Source organism: Rhinoraja longicauda, chromosome 30 (genome assembly GCF_053455715.1).
Source record: "Rhinoraja longicauda isolate Sanriku21f chromosome 30, sRhiLon1.1, whole genome shotgun sequence".
Taxonomy (NCBI): domain Eukaryota; kingdom Metazoa; phylum Chordata; class Chondrichthyes; order Rajiformes; family Arhynchobatidae; genus Rhinoraja; species Rhinoraja longicauda.
Window position 1 is genome coordinate 24,173,039 of NC_135982.1, and position 22,250 is coordinate 24,195,288.

General features: G+C 46.2%; 1 protein-coding gene across 1 annotated transcript in view; it reads right to left on the reverse strand.

Annotated features, from left to right (window-relative positions):
• Positions 1-11,589: 11,589 nt before the first annotated feature.
• The window catches only part of tnfrsf1b (tumor necrosis factor receptor superfamily, member 1B), a 29,326-nt gene continuing 18,665 nt past the window's right edge, over positions 11,590-22,250 (reverse strand). Inside the window, exons 3-11 of the mRNA XM_078425148.1 lie at positions 21,478-21,606; positions 20,025-20,174; positions 19,844-19,937; positions 19,272-19,410; positions 19,017-19,107; positions 18,272-18,346; positions 16,429-16,457; positions 14,523-14,826; positions 11,590-13,739 (exon numbers count right to left, since the gene is read on the reverse strand). Coding sequence (XP_078281274.1) covers positions 13,390-13,739; positions 14,523-14,826; positions 16,429-16,457; positions 18,272-18,346; positions 19,017-19,107; positions 19,272-19,410; positions 19,844-19,937; positions 20,025-20,174; positions 21,478-21,606 — 1,361 coding nt within the window. The 3' untranslated portion in view covers positions 11,590-13,389. The remainder of the gene's footprint in view (positions 13,740-14,522; positions 14,827-16,428; positions 16,458-18,271; positions 18,347-19,016; positions 19,108-19,271; positions 19,411-19,843; positions 19,938-20,024; positions 20,175-21,477; positions 21,607-22,250) is intronic.

A 22,250-nucleotide genomic window follows, 5' to 3' on the forward strand; every position in this document is an offset into this window, starting at 1 on the left:
AGCTGTGTACATAAAAAGCTGAGGTCAAAGGGCCAGTGTGTATTGAACAAGGGTGTGGATATTGGTGTGTATAAGTGTGGATATTGGTGTGTAACCAACATTTGTTACACCCATCTCACCGACTGCCTTCAAAAGACAGGTGGTCAGTCAGTGAAGTGAAGTTACTTCCACAGTGATCGACGTTTATGGCCAAGTGATAAATTAACTATGATATATTTCTAATGGTGGTATTTAAAATTAAGAGAGATACAGGTAAGGTAGACAATCAGAACCTTTTTCGGAAGGTGGCAATGTCAAAGACTAGACGGCATAGCTTTAAGGTGGGAGAAACAAAAGTTTAATAAAGATGTGTGGGCAAGTTCTTTTACACACTGAGTGGTGAGTGCTAGGAACGCACTTCCAGAGATAGTGATGGAAGTAGATACGATAGTGGCGTTTGAGACTTTTAACTAGGCACGTCGATATGCAGGGAATGGAGAGATACGGATCACGTGAAGGCAGGTGAGATTAGTTTATCCTGGCATCATGTTTTGATAGACATTGTGGGCTGAAGGGCCTGTTCCTGTGCTGTAGTTTTCCATGTTCCAAGTGAAGATGGCATTTAATTTGGAGTAGAACTTGCCAATGGTGGGGTTCCTATATGGTAGAAGTTGTACGTTTGGGATGTGCTATCAGGAAAGCCTCAGTATGTTGGTAATGCACTTTATGGAAGACACTCACTACATGAGTGGTGCACTGGTGGTAGAAGGACTGAGTATTTAAGATGGTGGATGTGATCAATTGAACCACTTTGCCCTGAACAGTATTCACACTTGAATTTCGCTGGTGTTGAGCTACCAGGCATGGAGAGAGTACATTCAAGAGTCCAGACTTGTTATTGTAGATGTCTCAACAGTTACTTTCCCTCAATCACAGAAGTGGAAAAACACTGGCAATTGTACAGTGTTCAGTTCCATTTGGAACTCTTCAGATAATGAAGCAGGCCATGCCCTCCTGCAGCAAGCCCTGGACTACAATCAGACTAGAGTTCAATAGAAATAACATTTGTGCCTTACAAGTGTCTGGCAAAGCCCACTCTTTGCCAGCCCATTCATCCCCTTCCCCCAACCACTCTGACTCTTTATGTCCCACTTTGCTTCTCCTTTTTACCTTGCCCATGTTCAAACCTCTAAGCCTTTTCACCCCCAACAGAAGAAAGGAGGTGAATCATGCACCACAGCTTAAACAGTATCAGACCTTCACTTACTGCCAAACAGTAACGTGACTGACCAAGTTACGTTTCTGGTCAATGCTAACCAGTTTTCTGTCTCACCAAGGTTCTGATAGTGGAGAAATGCAATGTCACTGAATGCAAAGAGCAGATGTTTCATCTCTCTGTTGCTGGAGGTCATCATTGTTTGAATGCACAGCCCAATATTTTTTTTGCTGCAGATATTTAAGAAGGTGATAGATACATTTCTGGACGCTAAAGGCTTCAAGGGATTTTGGGAGACAGGAGGAATGTGGTACTGAAATAAATGATTAACCACGATCATATTTAAGTGGCATGGCAAAGAGCCTACTACTGCTCCTTCTTTTGTGTTTTCCAATGTTTTCCTGCTTGTCAGCCAAACCTGTTAATTGTCTAATTGTTGCATGTGAGCCCAGACTGCTCAGCAATCTGAAGGGTTCCAAATAAGACCTGAACACTTTACTAGCGTTCCACTTTCTAATCTTATAAGTAGGGGAAATCAATAATGAAGCTAAAAATATACATTGTAGGGGTCTGTCCTGTGGAACATAAGCAATGTTCTGAAACTGAGCTGATTAGCCTGCAACAATCACAACCCTTGTGCAAAGTATCCGTTTTCTTTCCCTCGGTTTTCATTGACTTTATTAGGTTCCCAGGTGCCGGATTTAGTCCGATGATGCCCTTATGACACTAACAGTTATCTTCAGCCCACTTTGAAATTAAGTTATTTTGCTCAAATTTGGCTCATGTCCTTTATAAGTTCAAGGCAGAATTCAAAATGAACATTGATAAGCAAGTTTTGGTGATTAAATACTGCTAGATAAGTTCATACGTCATAGGAGTATAATTAGGCCATTTGGCCCATTGAGTCTACTCCGCCATTCAATTGTGGCTGATCTATCTTTCTCTCTCAACCCCTTTCTCTTGCCTTCTCCTCGTAACCTTTGATACCTTTAGTAATCAAGAACCTATCAATTTCTGCTTTGGCCTCTACAGCCATCTGTGGCAATGAATTCCACAGATTCACCACCCTCTGGCTAAAGAAATTCCTCCTCATCTTTCTAAAGGTATGTCCTTTTATACTACTGTGCCCTCTGGTCCTAGATTCTCCCACTGGTGAAAACATCCTCTCCACATGCACCCTATTGAGGCCTTTCATTATTTGTAAGTTTCAATGAGATCCTCTTCATCCTTCTAAACTCCAGCGGGTACAGGTCTCGAGCCATCGAACACTTATCATGTGTTAACCCAATCATCCCCAGGATCATTCTCGTAAACCACCTCTAGATCCTCTCCAATGCCAGCACATCCCTCCTCAGATATGGGGCCCAAATCTACTCACAATACTCCATGTGCAGTCTGATCAGTGCCCTAAAAAGCTTCTGATAGAATTGGCTACTTGATTTTAATGACACAGATCAGTACTGCACAGGAACAGGCCATTCGGCTCATGAGGTTTGTGCTGAATATGATGCCTACCGAAACTAATCTCCTCCTCCATGCACATGATCCATAACCCTCCATTCTCTGTGCTTATCAAAACACCTCTTAAATGCCGCTATCGAATCTGCCTCCACCACAACCCCTGACAGATGGTCTAGCAATCAAATATCCATTGTGTCAAAAAACTTGCCCCGCACACCACCTATAAACATTGTCCCTCTCACCTTAAAGATATGTCCTCGAGTCTTTAACATTTCCATCCTGGAAAAATGGTTATCATTACCCTATCTCTGCCTCTCATAACTTTATATACTTCTCAGCTCTCACCTTAGTCTCTGATACTCTAGAGAAAACATTCCAAGTTTGACCAACATCTACTGATGGTTAATATCCTCTAATGCAGTCAGCATCTTGGCAAACCTCTTCTGGACCTCTCCAAAGCCTTCACATCCTTCCTGTCATGGGGCAACCACAATACTCCAAACCAAAGTTTTAGAAATCTGCCAAATGACTTATGACTCTTATACTCAATGCCACAACCAATGAAGGTAAGCATCACATCTGCCTTCTTTACCACTACTCGAGGGAAGTTTGAAGTTCGGCTGTTGGAGTTGGATTGAATTTCATTTACACCATTTTTAATGAATGTGGGAAATGTTCCAATATGAAGGATGGGTGGCGACATTATAGTTACACAAGAGTTCAAGTCTTCAGTATTCAATAACTGGGTTCTATTCAAACATCAAAGCTTCCAGGCACTCAACTGCTTCATTAAATTATAAAGAATCAAATTAATCAAAGGTGTTGGAATGTATTAGCGGGCAGTGCTGGTACATCTGCGATGGTGCCTTGCACAGAGAAGGTTAAGATTAATTATCTACTTGACAATTCTGGCTAAAGGTGATTACAGAACTCGTAACTTTCCCAGGTAGACACAAAATACTGGATTAATTCAGCGGGTCAGGCACCATCTCTGGAGAGACGGAATGTTCTTCATTCTGCAATTTCCCATATGTACTCGTGTTGGCTCTGTCATCATTGTGAACATTGTCCCTGAACTCAGCCCTGTCATTAATTGAATGACATGGTGTCAGAGCTACAGAACTTTGATCAGATCCATTGAACAAGAGGTCACTTTGTCCAAATGTTTTTGGTATGCTGGTGACTTGACATCTCGCGGTTGGCACTTCATTTTTAACTCTATCTACTATAGCTCCTGCCTCGCTGAAACATGGCTGCCTCCCTGTCTTGATGACAGTGGATGGAGTGTGGAATATGCAGACTCATTACTTTATTGATTGTGGGAAGTAAAAACCCAGATTTGAAGCACTAGATTCTGAGGTTTATCTGTTTGCAATCTACCCATATCAAGAAATGCAGGTGTTAGTGTATATTAGCCAATAGAACATGCACAAGAAATGTGAAAATGAAGAATTCCAGACTAATGCTCACTCTCTCCAAATCCCAGCTTTGTGTCATGATAGTTGCTTCTGGGGCTTCCAGTCATTTAACAACCAACATCTCCTGGAATTTGTCGCGAGCAGGAGGAAACATGGAGAAGTTAATTGGGAAGTCCACGCAACTGGAAATTTGGAAGGATAGAGACCAGAAACGAAGGAAAAGAAACAGTGAAAGCTGCCCTGATAACAGTATTGGGATTCAAAAGCACTGGTCTGCTGCAGATTGTGTTCAGCAGGTAGGTATCTGTGTAACACCTGAGAAACATGGCCACTTTGCCCCTGATGGAGCCATCCAATCACTACCCAAACCTTTAACTTTTCCCACAGGTTTTTCTTCTCAATCACTTCAGGAATTCATGTTAAAATCTTCTTCCATCATCCTTTCACCCAGTGCTGCCCAGAGGACTCACTATGCACTGCTTAAATCTTTGCATCAACTCTTGTTCATTAACCACTTACCATAAATCCACTCCCTCAATATTCCTGCAAGTATCATCGGATTTATTCAATTAAAATCCTTCATGATCTTGACAATGCTCTGAAACCTGCTCTGCTCTAATGAGAACATCTCCAAGATTTTTTAGTTATGTAACAGAAAATGCTGGAGAACCTGAGTGGTCAGGCAGCATCTGTAAAGATGGGACCAGTTAATATTTCAGACTGATAATTTTCATCAGAGCTCCAGACTTTCCACATTGAATCATCGAGCTGTACAGCACAGAAATGTTCCATATAGCCCACCTGATCCATGCTAACCAAGTTGGCATGTTGAGATAGTCCCATTTGCCTGTATTTGCCCCATGACTGGCTGAACCCTTCCTATCCATATATCTATCCAAATATCCCTCAAAAGACATAAAATTATCCACTTCTATAGTTTTCTCTAACAGCTCATTCAGGATACTGATTGCCTTCCGATTGAAAAAGATGCCCCTGAGGTCACTCTTAAACTTCTCCACTCTTACCTTAGGCCTATGCCCACTAGTTTTAGAATCCTCTACCCTGAGATAAAGGCTATGAGCATTCACCTTCGTCATTCCTCTCTTGACCTTGTATGCATCAAAAAGGTCACATCTCAGCTTCTTACGCTCTAAAGAGAAAAGTGCCAGCCCGTCGAACCTCTCCTTGCAACTCAAGTCTGCAGGTCTAGACAACATTCTGATGAATCTCTTCTGCATCCTCTCCATAAACGAAGTCCTGCTCACTTGTACCATTCATTGCAGTAGATTTCTGTGCATGTTCTAAATCCTTGACATCCTTTCTCAAGTGTAGTGCCAAAAACAGGATAGAATACAGCAGTTGGATTGTTACAAGATGAGTATTAACCTAAGATAGACACAAAAGAAGGTCCTCGACCCGAAACGTCATCTATCCATTTTTTTCCAGAGATGCTGCCTGCCTGATACTCCAACATTTTGTGTCTATCTTTGGTATAAATCAGCATCTGCAGTTCCTTTTTATTAGCATAAATCTCCTTGCTTCTGTTTTTCATGCATGTATTTATAAATCCAAGGACACCATATCCCTGTTAAACAGTCTCTCGATCATTCCTGCTATCTTTAATGTCATGTGTGTGTAAATAATCCCAACTCGTTTTGTTCCAGCATCCACCTGCTGTAAGTTTGTACCATTTAGTTTACATTGCCTGTCTTCCTTACCTCCAAAAGTAAAACCTTTCCCATCATATTTGCTCATCTCATCAATCTATGCCATCCTGAAATATGTTACCATGCTTCTCACTGTTTACATTTACTGAGTTTGTATCGTCTATAAATTTTGAAATAATATGCAAACTGTTAATATATATCAACAAGAGCTGCAGTCCTATTACTGATGACCAGGGAAAAGAGCTGCACATTCTTCCAATGTAATAAACAACCCTTCGTCTCGCGACAATGCTTATTTTCCCCGCGCCAAGTTAATCACATGCAATAACTTTTATTGTCTGGCATCTTATGAGATGCATTATTCAATGACTTACCTTCTTCATCCTTCTCTGTTACTTCATCAAAAAACTCACTGAGCCACTCAAAAAAATGCCTTTAATAAATCCAAAGTGGTTTCCTTCCATTAACTTAGATTCAGAGCTTTTGTCGCCAAAACAGTGCCTTGCTGTTGGTGTCTATTGCAGATCGTCGTCCCATATGCTGCTTAAAGGCCTGACCACCTAATTTAATTGATACGTTTAATTTAAAAAAATTAAGAATCTTGTAATTTTTTTTAAATTAATTTACAAATCTAGTTTTTAACTTTTTAGAGGTGCTGTTACCTTGTAGAGATATGAGGGAATTTTTGCCCCTTCATACTGTTTGCCCCTTCATATCCAATCTGTATGCACACTAACCTTTGTTGATGTGCAAACTAACTCTGATTGCAAATAAGTTGGGGGACAAGAAAATTGCTGTTGAAGTGGGAAATCAATGATGTGATAATTTGACAGATTTCCCCAGGTTACAATGACAGGTATATTGTTTGGGAGATCAGGCTCCTACGTGGAATCCTCATGCGAGAAAGCTGGGGATCTGCCAAGTTGTAGGCCCTGCCCACGGCTCACTTACCTTGCCTTTGATAATTACAGAAGTCAATGTCACAGCTGCAAGTGGTGTGATAGAGGTAAGTAGGCTCCAAGCTTTCTGCCCATAGTTCCTCAGCCCAGCCTGCTTCCAACTGTCTGAACAGTCCCTCTCTTTCTACAAACATTTTCAATAAAAATAAGTTTTTTTGGGGGGGTCTTTGGGTAGAGGGAAGAGATGAGTTAAAAAAAATAGCTGGGGGTATCTCCTGTAGTTGCAGGGGAAAGTGCTGTGAGAAAAGCAGTGGTTGGTGGCAGTGGAAGAGTTGACCAAGAGTTCACAAAGGGAATGGTGCATTCAGAATGGTAGGAGGGAAGGCAAAATCAGTCTGGTGATAGAATCTCATTGAAGGTGCTGAAGATTACAGAGGACCAATCCAGAGGCTCGTGGGGTGGAAGAACTGGGGGGACACTTTCCTTGTTCTAGCTGGGAGGAGACGGTTGAGGACAGAGACCAAATGTGGTCAAGGTCTCGTCAAAATCCTAACAGGAGATTGAGGAAATTCTACATGTCTCCACTGACTTTTACAAACTTCTACAGATGCACCATAGAAAGCATACCATTGGGTTGCATATCTGCTTGGTTTGGGAATAGCTCTGCCCAAGACCTCAAAAAAATTGCAGATGTAATTCAGTCTATCACACAGACCAGATTCCCCACTATTGACAACATTTCTCGCCGCCTTGGAAAAACAACCAAAGTCATCCTTTCTTCTCCCTGCTCCCATCAGTCAGAAGGTACGGAACCTTGAAAGCGTGCATCAGACTCAGGAACAGCCTCTTCCCCTCTGTCATCAGGCTTCTGAATAGTCCTTCCAAAAGCTCGGGTATTGCCCGATTCACCTCTACCTCATTGCGGACATTGCACTTTGTCTATGGAACTGATGCGTTACAATGCTGAGAACTACACTCTGCATTTTGTATCTTCCCCTTTGCTCTACCTATTGTACTTGAGTTTGGCTTGATTGTATTTATGTATAGTATTATCTGATCTCTTGGATAGCATGTAAAACAAAGCTTTACACTGTACCTTGGTAGTGTGATAATAACAAATCTAAGCCTAGAGCAACTGCACATTAATGAACAGAATCCTTTCCAATAGATGAAAGCACTGCTGTGCCTGCAAGAATTTCACCAGAACATTAAAACCAGGTGCTCTCTCATGCCGTCCTCCATGGCGATATTGATGTAGATAGGAGATCTTGCACACATTTGTGTGCAGCTGACTGGGAAATCTTAAGATGTCTTCAGTGACTCCCTGAATCCAGGGAGGTGGGTATACTTCAGGGAGGTGGGTACAGGGGGGTGTGTGTGGAGAGGTGGGTACACTACAGGGAGGTGGGTACATGGGAGGGTGTGTGGAGAGGTGGGTATACTACAGGGAGGTGGGTACATGGGTGTGTGGAGAGGTGGGTATACTACAGGGGGTGTGTGTGGAGAGGTGGGTATACTACAGGGAGATGGGTACATGGGAGGGTGTCTGGGGAGGTGGATAGACTGGAGGTGGGTTCTTGGGGAGGGTGTACGGGGAAGTCGGCAGTGTGGTGAGATGGGCCGTGTATACCAGGAAGCAGAGCAACATCTGACTGGGGCTTTCTTATTCCAGTCTCCATGCCCCTCAGTGGAAGAACTTTGTATCAGATCATCAATGTGGTGCCTGTGCGGAGGTGGAAGGAACTGATGCGTTTGCTGGAGCTGAAGGAGTGCGAGAACGAACGAACGGATCGAGATGGACGGCGCCCACTCCAGAGACCAGCAGTACCAGATGCTCCGACAGTGTAGCCAACAACAAACGACCTCCATGGAGTCCCTGTACCAGGCCTTGGAAATCATGAACTTGACAGGACTAGGAGAGGAACTTAAAACCAAACTGTTCAACCACTCCAACTCTCCCCATTCATCGAAGATTGACACAAAATGATGGAGTAACTCAGCGGGACAGGCAGCAGATCTGGCTAGATGGAATGGGTGACATTTTGGGTCGAGACCCTTCTTTCTCCCCATTAATCCCCTGCCCATCGCAATATTTGGATACCACAGATTATGATGTCAAGTCCACTGTCCTAGATGGACAACATCCAAAAGTCATCAACGTGAGGTCTAACTTGTCCTGCTGCCGAGAAATATTGGGAAAACCTGAATTTTAGGGCATGGTTTTAGTAATTTACTTGCATGACAGTAGAGGAATCTGGGGTCAGTACATTCCCATTCCTGGACAAGATCCACAGTGTGCCCAAGGGCTAACCTGGAGGCAGTCATCTGAGTTGAGGGCTACTGATTCAGCAAACTTGGTCAGTTCCAGGGGCTCTATCTGACTTGGGGGTTCACTTATCAAACATTTATCACACTTCTCAGTCTGGATTTCAGAGAGAAGGAGTGTGTGATGTGAAGGGACACAGGTGATGTGAAGGCATAGGAGTGGGCGTGGGAGGTTGGAGGTTGTTTTGAGCAAAGTGACGAGGTATTTGGTGCCTTTCTGCCCAGTTTTATGTACTGGCTGGCTCCAGTCACATCTGGAACCCTCCAGCTTTGACCTAGAATCACTGGCAATTGATCAATCTTATCGGAGTTCCAGGGATCGTAAGGAAAGGTTCACCAGTCCTCCCAGAGCTACCTGTAGCCAGGCAGTTAGGAACTCGAGCTATGGAGTACAGTCTCCAAATGGTGCCTGCACGCCCACTGTAGAAGGTACAAAGGCTGGGCCAGAAAGATTCATGGTGAAGTTTACAGCTAAATGGCCTGGATGTTCCACACGTCTGGATTAATCCCTATATAAATGTCAGTGGTGATAAATATGAATATAAAAATGGAACCAAATTTAACTCTTAATTATCACTGTACATTACTCTGATACCGATTTTTTTTTTGTAGCTTCTTTCACAACCAAACTTGGACTAACAAGCAGATATTCTGTTGGAGGTTTGGTCAGATGTAAGTACACAGCAATATTTTATTTCTGTACAATACCAAAAGGGAAGTCTTGTTACTAATGGGCATCCCGGAATGTGTGTCCCATTCTTTCTTCGTTTTTATGAAACCTGAACTGGCAATGGCAGAATTGTCAGCTCGAAAGCCCCTGGCATCTGCTGCCCTCGTGTGGTCATTTTATGTATACATCTCCAACCTTTAATAAGGTGCCACACCGTGAGGCTGCTAAAAAAGATAGGAGCCCATGGTATTGGAGGCAAGATACTAGCACGGACAGAAGACTGGCGGACTGGCAGATGGCAAATAGTGGGAATAAAAGGGGCCATTGCTGATTGGTGTCCAGTGTATTCCGCAAGGGTCAGTGTTGTGTCTGCGTTTCACGTTATAGGTTAATGATCTGGATGGATGATGGAATTGATGGCTTTGTGGCCAAGCTTACAGATGACACAAAAATAGGTGGTAGGGGCAGGTAATGTTGAGGAAGCAGGGAGTCTACAGAAGGACTTGGAAAAGTTAGGAGAGTGGGAAATGGAATACAGCTTAGCAAAGCATTACGGTCATGTACTTTAGGGGAAGGAATGAAAGCCAAGACTATTTGCTAAATGGAGAGAGGATTCAGAAGTGCTAAAGGACTTGGAAAGGCCAGTGCAGGATTCCTAAAAGCTTAATTTACAGGTCAGGTTGGTATGGGGTCACCAGGTTGTACAAGAAGGCAAATGCAATGTTCATTTCGAGAGGATTAGAATATAAAAGCAAGTATGTTATGCTGAGGCTTTACAAGACACTGGTTAAACCACATTTGGAGTATTGTGAGCTGTTTTGGGCCCCATATCTGAGGAAGGATGTGCTGGCATTGGAGAGGGTCCAGAGGAGGTTTACGAGAATGATCCCGGGGATGATTGGGTTAACATATAACGTTCTCACTTGCGTTTAGAAGGATGAGACGATCTCATTGAAACCTACTGAATAATGAAAGGCTTGGATAGAATGGATATGGACTACAAGGACATACCTTTAGAGTGGAGATGAGGAGGGATTTCTTTAGCCAGAGAGCAGTGAATCCATGGAATTCATTGGCACAGACAGCTGTGGAATCCATGTCATTTGGCTATTTTTAAAGTGGAACTTGATAGGTTCTTGATTATTTATGGGAGAAGGCAGGAGAATGGGGTTGAGAGGGAAAAATAAAACAGCCATGACCGAATAGTGGAGCAGACATGATGGGCCGCATAGCCTAATTCTGCTCCTATGTCTTATGGTCGACCCATGGAGGCACAAGGAACTGCAGATGCTGGTATTGTGATCAAAACACAAAGTACCGCATCCATCTCAGTATTACTTTCAGACCGATTTCCAATAGCACTGAAGAACGTGAATGAAGACATTGGTCAAACACCAGGCTAGTCCTGCTGTTACTAGGACTGCACTGGTGTGTTCACTTGAGGTGCGGATGGATGCAGATGCAATAGTGGCCTTTTACGAGACTATTGGAATGGCACATTGAGGGATAAGGATTTGGCGTAGGCAGGTAAGAGGTGGTTTTGGCATCATATTCCGAATAGACATTGTGTGCTGTACTTTCTATGTTCTTGTATAACCAACATCTGTATGTGTCATTTCTGGACAGTGTGCTCTCACCACCAAGTTCCCAAGTAGGGATGAAAGGAAGGAGCACAGGGCAACACTCTCATAATACCATGGGGCTTCTGCATACACACCAACTCACCCACTGTACCCATGTTAAACATTGTTGAATGGTTTGGGATTAAAGGAAGCTGTTTCAATCCCCATTATTTCTATAAAACATACAAATTAGTACAAAAGTATTTATTATGTGCCATTATACAGAAAAAAAGCTTATTTATATCATCCACACTCTACCCTCTCTTGCATATTCACTATTCTTTCATTTAATTTCAAGAGAGACAGAGCGAGACAGAGACAGAGAGAGAGAGAGAGAGAGAGAGAGAGAGAGAGAGAGAGAGAGAGAGAGAGAGAGAGAGAGAGAGAGAGAGAGAGAGAGAGAGAGAGAGAGAGAGAGAGAGAGAGAGAGAGAGAGAGAGAGAGAGAGACACACACACACACACACAGACAGACAGACGAGAGACAGAGAAACAGAGAGACACCGAGTAGCATGAGAGAGAGAAGTACGAGAGATCAGGAGAACCTTCAAAAGAGAGAATGGAATAGAGAGAAGGGAAATGAAAGGAATGGAAAAAGTAGAGGGATAGAGAGACAGACAAGCTCTGAAAGAGCAGTGAAGATGGTGTTGGATGGGAGGGAGAAGTGAAAAGGTATTGATTTAAAATCAATATTTGCTCGCTAATAATTCTGAAATTAACTACATTTATATAGATTCACATTTACATTTGCTATTTTTAACCCAGTGTGTGTAATGGAATATCTGAATAAGCTACTTTCAAATGATGTTTGATGAAGTTGCGTTAGTTTCAGAAAGTTGGAGTGTGAAAACAAAAACTATCAAGAGCTCATTAAATGTCCAAACATGGAACTGTGCAGGTCCTGACATGAAATGGACCCCTGCAGATGGAACATCAGAACTTCACAGGACTGAGCTCTGTGGGAGCAGCGTAGAATGAGGAAGATATGCACGAGTTGAGTCTCTGCACTTTGGAGAAAAGATTTCACGGTGATCTGACTAAAATGTATGTGGTGATGAAGGAATGGGCTGTTTTTGAGTTGACAGTTTGTTCCAGGTCCATGAGATCAGGGACATCAGCGATATAGACCCCTGACTTTCCTCAAGACAACCCATCCATTCCCCAGATACACCATTCCATTAAACCAGAAATCCATATTTCTACCTCTTAACTACACTCAGTTGCTGAGCATCCAGCCCCCTGGAGCAGGAAGTTCCAAAGTGAAGACATTGCTTTTCATCAATTTTTCAACAACTGCTCCTTACCCTGAGCTCCAGTTCCGGGCTCCCCATTCAGGGGAAACTACCCCGCTTCAAGCCAACGAGAGGCTTGTGGGTGTTTCCATCAGATCATCCTGTTCTTTTAATCTCCAAGGCATCTATGCCCATTTCACTTAAATTGTTTGGGGAATATGGGGTCACCAGGTTGTACAAGAACCAATTTACCTTGGGTTAGAAGGCCAGATAGCAGGGTCTTCAGGGAAGAAGGCAGCACTGGAACAGATTCTTGCCTTGGCAGTGAACACCAAAAGAACCCTGTATCAAGTTGGTGCTGGGAGAGGTAGTGGGGAACATAGCCTTGTTTCTGGCAGGGGTAGGTACTACATGTGGTCCCTTCCTCAATCGGGAGCAAGAGGGAGCCATAACGGAATTTCCCCTGCCTTTATCCTCCGACAGGCCACCGGAGGATTTGGGTGAAGAAGATAGTGGAATAAATCGTGACACGTGGAGAGTTTCACTGGGTGAGACAGGTTGGATGGGGCAGATGTCCCTCCTTGCCTGTCTGTTGCTGTTGCGAGCGAACTGGGCAGTGTTTTGCTGGTCGTTGGGGAGCACTAGGCTTTTATTGGCCTCAGTAACAGCGTGTGAATGGTTCACTGTTGTCATAATCATGAAAGCTGCTCTTTTTTAAAAAAACAACGGCAGCTCTGAAGATCCCGGCAGATTCTCCATTCCCGGTCGCTGGGTTCACGTAGGACGAGTTTGAAATTTCACAGGGGAATGAGCACCAGTAAGTTAAACAGGAGCCTCATTCAAAGCTCTCCAGTGGCTTCAGCACAGATATCCAGGCCATTTAGTGACCTTCATTCCACACTCAGTAAACATTCCCAGATGTGTCTTGAACAGGAAGATGCGACTCCTTCCCTTCCTCCTGATGCGGCACTGAGCTGTCCAGCCAGCAGTCCGTGTGCATTGCCACCACCGAAGCACCATGCTCCTTCCACTTCTCCGAATCCGAATCCCTCTGTTCCTCCTGGATTGGGAACCCCTCATCCATTTCAATCCCCTGCTCCTCCTCTGGAGCGTGATTCTGGTCCACATCCAACCCTTGGCCAGAGGACTTGTCCTCCTGACAATGGTAGCAGTTGACGAAACACTTGCCGGTGTTTATTGTGACACTCACCGTTGGGTTTCCACTGAATTCCATGATAGGTGAAGGGGTTCCTGAACAAAGACACACCAATCAGTGACAATAGACAATAGACAATAGGTGCAGGAGTAGGCCATTCAGCCCTTCGAGCCAGCACCGCCATTCAATGTGATCATGGCTGATCACTCTCAATCAGTACCCCCTTCCTGCCTTCTCCCCATACCCCCTCACTCCGCTATCCTTAAGAGCTCTATCCAGCTCTCTCTTGAAAGCATCCAACGAACTGGCCTCCACTGCCTTCTGAGGCAGAGAATTCCACACCTTCACCACTCTCTGACTGAAAAAGTTCTTCCTCATCTCCGTTCTAAACCAACCTTTGTATCACGAGAGCTCTGGATTCAGGGAAATAGCCCTTCACAGGGACTACTGCATTCAGGGACACCACATCACATGGAACTCCAGTGGAGCGGGGCCACAGCCTCTGAGTGGAAGCCACTGCCTCAGGGGAGTTGGCCACTCAATTCACTTGATGAAGGGACCAAGCCACTCCCTGGCTGAACTCGATCAAGGCACTAATTTCCAGGAGTGACAGTCTACAGAAACCAACTTTCATCTCGTACTGTGGGTAGTTGGGTAGGCTCACACACCAACACACTGGTGAATTGAACACTGGGCAGTTCTGTTCTTTGCCTAGTAGTACATCTTTGCCTCCTGAGCAAAGGTTTGGGGTCTTCTGCTTGATGTTTGGATTTTGGGCCAGGTCTGGATCAGATGTCAGCATTGACTGTCCATGTCCAGACTGCTCCGTCCCGGGTATGGATTTAAATGTAAACTCCATGAACCTGGCCTTGTCTTACCTGAGCTGGGCCGGGATTCCCGGCTGATGTATCCCTGGTCTTCTTGACAATCCACCTGTGAATCATTGCTGATAAGGGCAACGCGAGTCTGCAGCTGATCCTCCTCCTTCAGGCCACTTCCCGCTTCCGACTTCTTCCTGTGGCCTCGCGACTCTTCGCTGCTGGACCTGGACAATGAATAGCGATGGTCGCCCAGTGACCCTGGTCCACCATTCCTCTCGCAGGTCCTACTCCCAGCGACCTGCTTGGTTTCACTCTCACTAATTAAACAGATCGTCTCCACTTGGCCCATGTTCTTCAGAGGCTGGCGGAGGAAGTAAATGGTTAATAAAAACATCTCAAGAACATCATCACTTTCTCCACAAAGTGTTGATGCACCTCTCTATCCTTCTCCCCAAACCCCTTCCCCCTGTGACCCCTTCCCCTGTGACCCCTTCCCCCTGTGACCCCTTCCCCCCGGAACCCCTTCCCCCCGTAACCCCCTTCCCCCCCGTAACCCCTTCCCCCCGGAACCCCTTCCCCCCGGAACCCCTTCCCCCCGGAACCCCTTCCCCCCGGAACCCCTTCCTCCCGTAACCCCTTCCCCCCGGAACCCCTTCCCCCCGGAACCCCTTCCCCCCGTAACCCCTTCCCCCCGTAACCCCTTCCCCCCGTAACCCCTTCCCCCCGTAACCCCTTCCCCCCGTAACCCCTTCCCCCCGTAACCCCTTCCCTCACTACACAGCCTCCCCCCCCCGCCCCAACAATGATCAGCACCCTGTTACGAGGCAAGAGAAAAGGAATGGCATACTATTTTAAAATCTGCACTCATTGTATTATGTTATTTACTCTGTGTATTTACTACCCTTCTCCCACTTCAGATTAACACTTAACTCCTGGCTCCTACTAATGGAACAATTGTGCATTGTAGGAAGGCTGTACTGTGGCCCCTTGTGGCGGGAGGTCACCACTGATCCTACCCCGAGAGGGAACTCTCCCGTTGTCTCCAGTGATGTGTGGAGTGGAGCAAGCCAAGGGAGCCTGCGACACACGACATTCAAAGCGTGGCACAGCACAGTGGCGCCAGAGAACTGGGTTCAATCCTGACCTCCAATGCTGTTCAGAGTGCAGGTTGCACATTGTGGCTAAAGGGATCAGGGGGTATGGAGGGAAGGCAGGTATGGGATACTGAGTTGGATGATCAGCCATGATCATATTGAATGGTGGTGCAGGCTCGAAGGGCCGAATGGCCAACTCCTGCACCTAGTTTCTATATTCTCCCTGTGCTCTAGTTCCCACCGGTGCTCTAGTTTCCTCCCTTACACCGTGGGCCTGGAAGTTGGTAGGTTATTTGGCCTCTAAATTATATCTAGTGTATAGGTGAGTGGAAGAAACTGGGGGAGTTGAGAGTAAGGGGAGAATTTTTAAAATGGGGTTAAAGAATGATTAATACAACTGAGTGGCTGATGGTCAGTGCGGACTCGGTGTCAAGTCAAGTCAATTTTATTTGTACAGCACATTTAAAAACAACCCACGTTGACCAAAGTGCTATACATCAGTTCAGGTACTAAGAACGAACATACAATGGCACACAAACATAACAGCACATACATAAACAGTTCACAGCGCCCCCTCAGAGGGCCTCAAACGCTAGGGAGTAGAAATAGGTTTTGAGCCTGGACTTAAAGGAGTCGATGGAGGGGGCAGTTCTGATGGGGAGAGGGATGCTGTTCCACAGTCTAGGAGCTGCAACCGCAAAAGCACGGTCACCCCTGAGCTTAAGCCAAGACCGCGGGATAGTGAGTAGCCCCAAGTCGGTGGACTGAAGGCCTGTTTCTGTGCTGTATCTCTCTATCTGGCCCTGTTGCCTGAGCTTGGTCAGTGGGCTCACATGCAAAATCTGTTGACAGAGAACTTTAATCCTTACCACTTCATCTTTAGGATCAGGCTCCCGCCCTGTGGGAACAACAAGGAGAAGAAAAAAAGAGTTAAATCAATTATGTAGGGTGGATGAGGAATACAGGTCTCAATCCAGGAGTGCCAAACTCACCAGTGGGGGAACAACAGTGGAGGAATGAATGTTCCCTATTCCCAAATGACATGTTTTATTTATTCTTGAATGGAACGTTGACATCACTGACAAAACCGTTCCCCTGGAGGGTTGTGAGTCACCTGGTTGACTTGCTGCCTTTTTGGAGCTGCAGAATTGTGACCCAGTGACCATGAAGAGACTGTAACACATTGCCAAGGGAGGCCGGTCGGTCTGCCTCTCGGTGGGGAACCTGCAGGTGGTGATGTTACTGTGCACCAGCTCCAGGCTCCAGTACTGTGGTTGGAGCTGCAGGCTTGGGGAGAGCTGCTGAAGCAGCCTTGGTGAGTTGCTGCTGTGCATTTTGCACTCACACATTATGGTGGAGGGTGTGACCATCTACAATTACCAGGCAGGTGCCCTGCTTTGTCCTGGAACGTGTACGCATGCAGTTCCGCTCATCCAGGCCAGCCCAAGAAGGAAGTATGTCTCTATATCACCGTCTATCTCTCTCGTTTCCCTTTCCCCCGACTCTCAGTCTGAAAAGAAGGGTCTCAACCTGAAACGTCACATATTCCTTTTCTCCAGAGATGCTGCCTGACCCGCTGAGTTACTCCAGCTTTTTGTGTCTGTCTAAAGTTTTGGGGAGTCAGGAGGTGAATCAGCTGTCCAGTGATCTTCTAATGTGATGGACTTTGTGGAGAGCAAGGCGTTGGGCCACAAGGATGGATGGTGGAGTATGGTTCCTGTGCTTCCAATTGCCCACAGTGCAACATGGTTGCCTCAGAGTTAGTCTCCACAAGGATTGTACAGTGGTTACTTTGATCAATTGCAGGCTGATGCAGCAGTGACAGGTAAGATTGGTGAGTCAGGGTTGAATAGGCTTATCCTTTACAGAGATTCTTTCATCGTCAGCAGCAGTAACTCAACCAATGGGTTACTCCTGACAACAGGCATTCGAGTCTCTCATCCAGAGTGCACTAACTGCTTCTTCCACATGATGCACAGCGGTTGAAGTTACAATCTCTCAGCTGAACCAGGGCAGTCGGTAATCAGGAGAGTTTATCCTTGTCTGTTTAAGTTAATGCCACAAGACCACATGGGTTCCACAGAAGACACTGAAGACTTCCAGAGCCACTTTCTCCCGACTATGAACCACTGGTGGATTTGTCCTGCTGGTCAGACTGGACATGCCCAGGGATCGTGACTAAGGGCTATGATCTGGTGGACTGCTCTCCCAATGGAGGCCAAAGTCTCCTGATGTTCATGATGAAGAATTTACAAAGATGACCGTGTCCAAAATGGCCCCAGGTAGGTTTGGATTTCCCATTGCACTTTTACGCCATGATTTGATATGAGCAAGTGGTTTGTTCAGCCACGTAAGTGTTAAGAGTCAACACTGTCGTGGGAGCTCAGAGCCAGGCAAGGAGAGGGGATCGACACTTTGAACCAGACAATGAGTTCAAGCTGCGCAGATCACAGGCATTCACTGTGAGAGGCTGGGAGCTCCACTCACAGGCAGTGGCTGGGATGGCCACCAGAGGGCAGGCAGCAGCAGAGACTCAAGGCCACAAAGTGACTCTTAGAGCTAAAGGAATAAAGGGATATGGGGGGAAAAAACAGGAACTGGGTACTGATTTTAGATGATCAGCCATGAACATATAGAATGGCGGTGATGGCTCGAAGGGCCGAACGGCCTACTCCTGCACCTATGTTTCTATGTTTCTATGACTCACTGTACCTTTTCTCTTCTGAAGGACACAGACCGTTGCCACAACTACCAAAATGATAAAGGCAAAAGTCCCGAAGCCAATTCCTGGAAAATAACAGAAGCAAGTTCAATATTAACACTGAGACAAATCAATGTGAGGGGAGGTAGAGGCACTGTTTGGTTGAGATCACTGCATTACCAAGGGCTGGTAGAGCTGCGGCCTCACAGCGCTAGAGACCCGGGTTCAATCCTGACCTAGGGTGCTGTCTGTGGGGAATTGGCACGTTCTCCCAGTGACCTTGTGGATTTCCTCCAGGTGTTCCAGTTTCCTCCCACATCCCAAAGACGTGCTGCTTTGTAGGTTAATTGACTGCTGTAAATTGCCCCTAGTGTGTGGGGAGTGGATGTGAAAGTGGGATAACTCAGAACTAGTGTGATCAATGGTCGGTGTGAACTTAGTGGGACGAAGGGCCTGTTTCCATGCTGTATCACTGAACTAAACCATGGCCTTGGATCAGAGGTTGTTGGGTTTCATCCCCCCCATAGACCAGATTTGATGGAGAGTTGCAAGGCCATGGGTGGAGCGGACATGTCTACAAGTTGGAGCATGATGAGGCTGCACAGTCCAACCAGCCTCCCCCAGCCCAGGGGAGAGGGATGCAGACTCCTCCACCACTCCTGCAAGGAGGTTCCATCCCTCACCGGGGATGGAGTCTGCTGGGACACCAGGTCAAGTGTGGCTTGTGGGAATAGAAAAATAAACTTTCAAACTCACCCAGCAACCAGGAACGAGGAATGTGGTGCACGGGAGGTTCTCCCACTGGAAGAGTCTTGTTTGTTGGTTCCACCTCAGTCTCAGATGTGACCTGGACAGTGAGGCAAAGCAGACTGTGAGTCAACACCAAAGCCTTAAGCAAACCCCGAAGAACCCAGAGCGAGGTTAATGAGACTGCCTTACTCCGAATGGACCACTGACCGGTGCAGTGAGGGGAGTTGATATCAACTAATGGCAAGAGTGGGGCGCTCATACCTGTGTCAGTGGAGGACCACCTGCAACCGTTGCAACAATGTTCCTCAGAGTCGGGGGCTGTGCTTGTGATTCATAGCTGCAAACTGTGTCTTTCCCGTTGTTTCCCTCATGTAAAGTCTTTCTCCCCAGCACTGCACACCTGCAAACCAAGCAGCACATCAAATCTTGTGCATTCCTCGAGTGAAGTCCGAGGACACAAATGAAAGCAGCAGGTGGGAAATCAATGCAAACTGCAGCAAGCACCCAAGCGAATTACAATATCCCACAGTTTCCAAAATCCATGCTTTCCCTTGTTCATGTTCCCACGCACATGTATTTATTTTGTTGCACGAGTCAGCTGCTCTTTTTTCGCAGCTGCATGTGTGCGCGTGTGACCTTTCCTTTCTCAATATCAAGACCAAGCTGTCTTGTGCTGGGAGTAGTTGATGGAGTGGTGCAGGAGCTTTACCTTGTACTCAGCCCACGATGTAACTCAGCAGTGACTATCTGAGGCCACCCGTGTGTCCATGAGAAGCAGAGTGATAACTTCTCAGAAAGCCACAAACATCAGCATAATGCAATGAAACACTTACTCAGTGTGCGGTCTGCAGGGCTCAGTGGAAGAGACTCTGTCAGAGAATGTTCCAGAAGCACATGGAGCACATTTCACATCGGCATGTTTCGTTCCTAGAAATCATAAACAGAGGTTTAGACCTTGCAGGAACATCGCACCCTCATGAAACCCAGTGATCCCCAAAAGTGACCTGGCCATACCTTGCACGGTGACTCCCTGACCTTCCTTGCATTCAAAGTGTTTCTGGCATTGGTTACACGTCTTACCAGAAGCATCAATGCAATGGGATCCCTCTTGGCAGAGACACATCCTCATAGTGGTCAGTGTGCAGGACTGAACCTCGTCCTGGTCTGTAGTAGAGGGGTGAGGAGGAAGACATGGTGCTGACATTAGGATGCAAAGGGATGTGATTTGTACAACTTCCATGGAACTATGTATGAGTACCTTGTATCTCAAACAATGCCGATTCCCAGCAGCAGATCCAAAACCAAACCCTCCATTGGCTGCCACAACTCGAATAACTAATGTACCTTCACAGGTGCTGAGCTATCCTCAAGCAACCAGCTTCCATTTATACAGCACCAATTCCTCAGCAGCGTTCCATACCCATTTACACACATCTATTGTGTCATGCCAATCTCTAGCACAGCAAGGTATTATCAAAGAAAAGTCAAGTCCGAGCGCATTATTGCAGCAGATAACTAAAGGTTTGGTTCAGGAGGTATGTTTGAAGGGTGGGTCAAACACGGTGGGTCCCGACCCGAAACGTCATCTATTCATTCTCTCCACGGATGCTGCCTGACCCGCTGAGTTCCTCCAGCACATTGTGTTTTGCTCACCATGTCAGATTGGTTCAGATGTTCTTGGGATTTGTCCAAATTATTTTCTGTGGGAAGCTGCAAATCATTGTTCATTTGGCAGCACAATTTGGCTGAACACATCGCAATTGTCGGCTGCATCCATGGACAAACAAAGGAAGGAGCCTTTCATGTTGAACTGCAGAACGGCTGTGAAAGTGTTGAGAGTGTGTGGCACAGCTCAAGGGAAGGGGAGAGAAGCAAGGGAGGTTGTTCCTAACTGAACTCCCAGATTGTCATTAATTTTCACAATTACAACACACTCCAGGTAAAGTCTGGAGAAATCCTTGGGATTCCAAAGGTGTGGGGATGAAAGCCTGGAATATCCTCTTCTCATTTCTGTGATGCCACCCCGAGTGAGAATCAGCCTCTTGCTGCCTCAAGCAGCCATTCCCAAGGTATTCGTGCCCGGTCTTCCCTGACCCACTCCTTGAGCTGAAGGCCGAGGTCAGGTGATGATGCATGGACTGACATATGATAGGGATGCAAGGGCGAGGTCAGAGCTTATTCCATGGATTGTGGGGTACAGTAGTGAGGATGTGTCTCCCCCCCCCCCCCCTCCTCTCGTCAGAATATCAACTCCAGCAGGAACCCTGGAACACTGAGGAGCCCCAGAGGTGAGCAACAGCAACATACTCGATCACGAAGGCCGTGCTAACCTTGATCCCATCGCAAGACCAAGACCACTAGCCCGTTCCCCAACTACAGGGATCACTGGCTGACCTCTCTCTAGACCCTGACCAGAGATACTTTGGCAACCTCATCCCTGCTGAGTAACCAGACTCCCCTCACGTACCGTCCGAGCACTGAGCTTCACATCCCTTGCACTTCTTCAGCTTGTTCCAATATTCCAAGAACTGCTTATCACCGCAGGGCTTGCATTGTGTATCCATCTCCTTTGTGCAAAGCTGGACCACGTGGGTACCTGTAACACAGACAAGATCGCGTAAACCAGGGCACACCGCCATCCAAGACTAGAAACTCTCAGGCAGAGGCGGCAAATCCCAGTGTGTACGTCAGCACAGGGACGCTGGGGTAAGTTGACGTTCAACCCAGTCACAGGAGGAACCTGAAGTAAAGATGCTGACGAGGGGTGGTGGTGGAGGCAGAAACAATAGTGGTGTTTAAGAGGCATTTGGATAAGCACATGGACATGCAGGGAACGGAGGGATATGGATCATGTACAAGCAAAGGGGTTTAATGAAGAAGGGTCCCGATCCAAAACATCACCCTTTTTCTCCAGAGATACTGTCTGACCCGTTGAGTTACTCCAGCACTTTGTGCCTATCTTCACTTTATCTTGGCATCATGTTTGGCAAGGACATTGTGGGCCGAGTGTTCCTGTGCCACACTGTTCTATGTCTACGTCTATGTGATCTTTCATCTTAGACGCTCAACAAAAGCAAGGGCCTAGGTTAGACCAGGAGATGGTGTAAAGTTTTACCTTACCCCTTGCATTCCTGAAAGTGTTAACAGGACTTGGATGACTCAGTTTCCTGAAGACCAAGACAAGGAGTTTATCATTTATCACGGTCTCGCCTCTCTCAGACCCCCACTCTGGCTCCAGTT